The sequence below is a fragment of the Eurypyga helias genome, unplaced genomic scaffold (genome assembly GCF_000690775.1).
Source record: "Eurypyga helias isolate BGI_N326 unplaced genomic scaffold, ASM69077v1 scaffold19958, whole genome shotgun sequence".
NCBI classification, from domain to species: Eukaryota; Metazoa; Chordata; class Aves; order Eurypygiformes; family Eurypygidae; genus Eurypyga; species Eurypyga helias.
The window spans coordinates 7,307-7,801 of record NW_010267841.1 but is presented as its reverse complement, the minus strand read 5'-3'; the positions used below and the strand labels follow the sequence as shown (position 1 = coordinate 7,801).

The 495-nt window shown below is 66.5% G+C and overlaps 1 protein-coding gene across 1 annotated transcript in view; it reads left to right on the top strand.

The window, feature by feature from the left end:
• LOC104514037 (discoidin domain-containing receptor 2-like) overlaps positions 1-495 on the top strand; it is a gene marked incomplete at its 5' end in the record, with an annotated part of 8,128 nt that overhangs the window by 2,083 nt on the left and 5,550 nt on the right. Inside the window, 2 exon segments of the mRNA XM_010157573.1 lie at positions 25-256; positions 339-480. Of these exon segments, the coding sequence (XP_010155875.1) occupies positions 25-256; positions 339-480 (374 nt within the window).

Genomic DNA, 495 nt, shown 5'->3' with positions numbered 1-495 from the left:
GGCTCCTCCGTGCCGGGTTGGCAGGCTGGACTTGGAGGATGGGGATGGTGCCTGGTGCCCCGAGATCCCGGTGGAGCCCGACGACCTGAAGGAGTTCCTGCAGATCGACCTGCGCGCACTCCACTTCATCACGCTGGTGGGCACCCAGGGCCGCCACGCCGGGGGCCATGGCAACGAGTTTGCCCCCATGTATAAGATCAACTACAGCCGGGATGGCACCCGCTGGATCTCCTGGAGGAACCGGCACGGGAAGCAGGTGAGGAGGCGGGTGGGGGCTGTGCTGGGCGGTGGGCAGGGGGGCTGTGCCTGCCTGTCTCAGCCCGCTTCTCTCTCCCCAGGTGCTGGATGGAAACACCAACCCCTACGACATCGTCCTCAAGGATCTGGAGCCCCCCCTCATCGCCCGTTTCATCCGCTTCATCCCCGTCACCGACCACTCCATGAACGTCTGCCTGCGCGTGGAGGTGTCGGGCTGCGTCTCGACGGGGGGGTGCT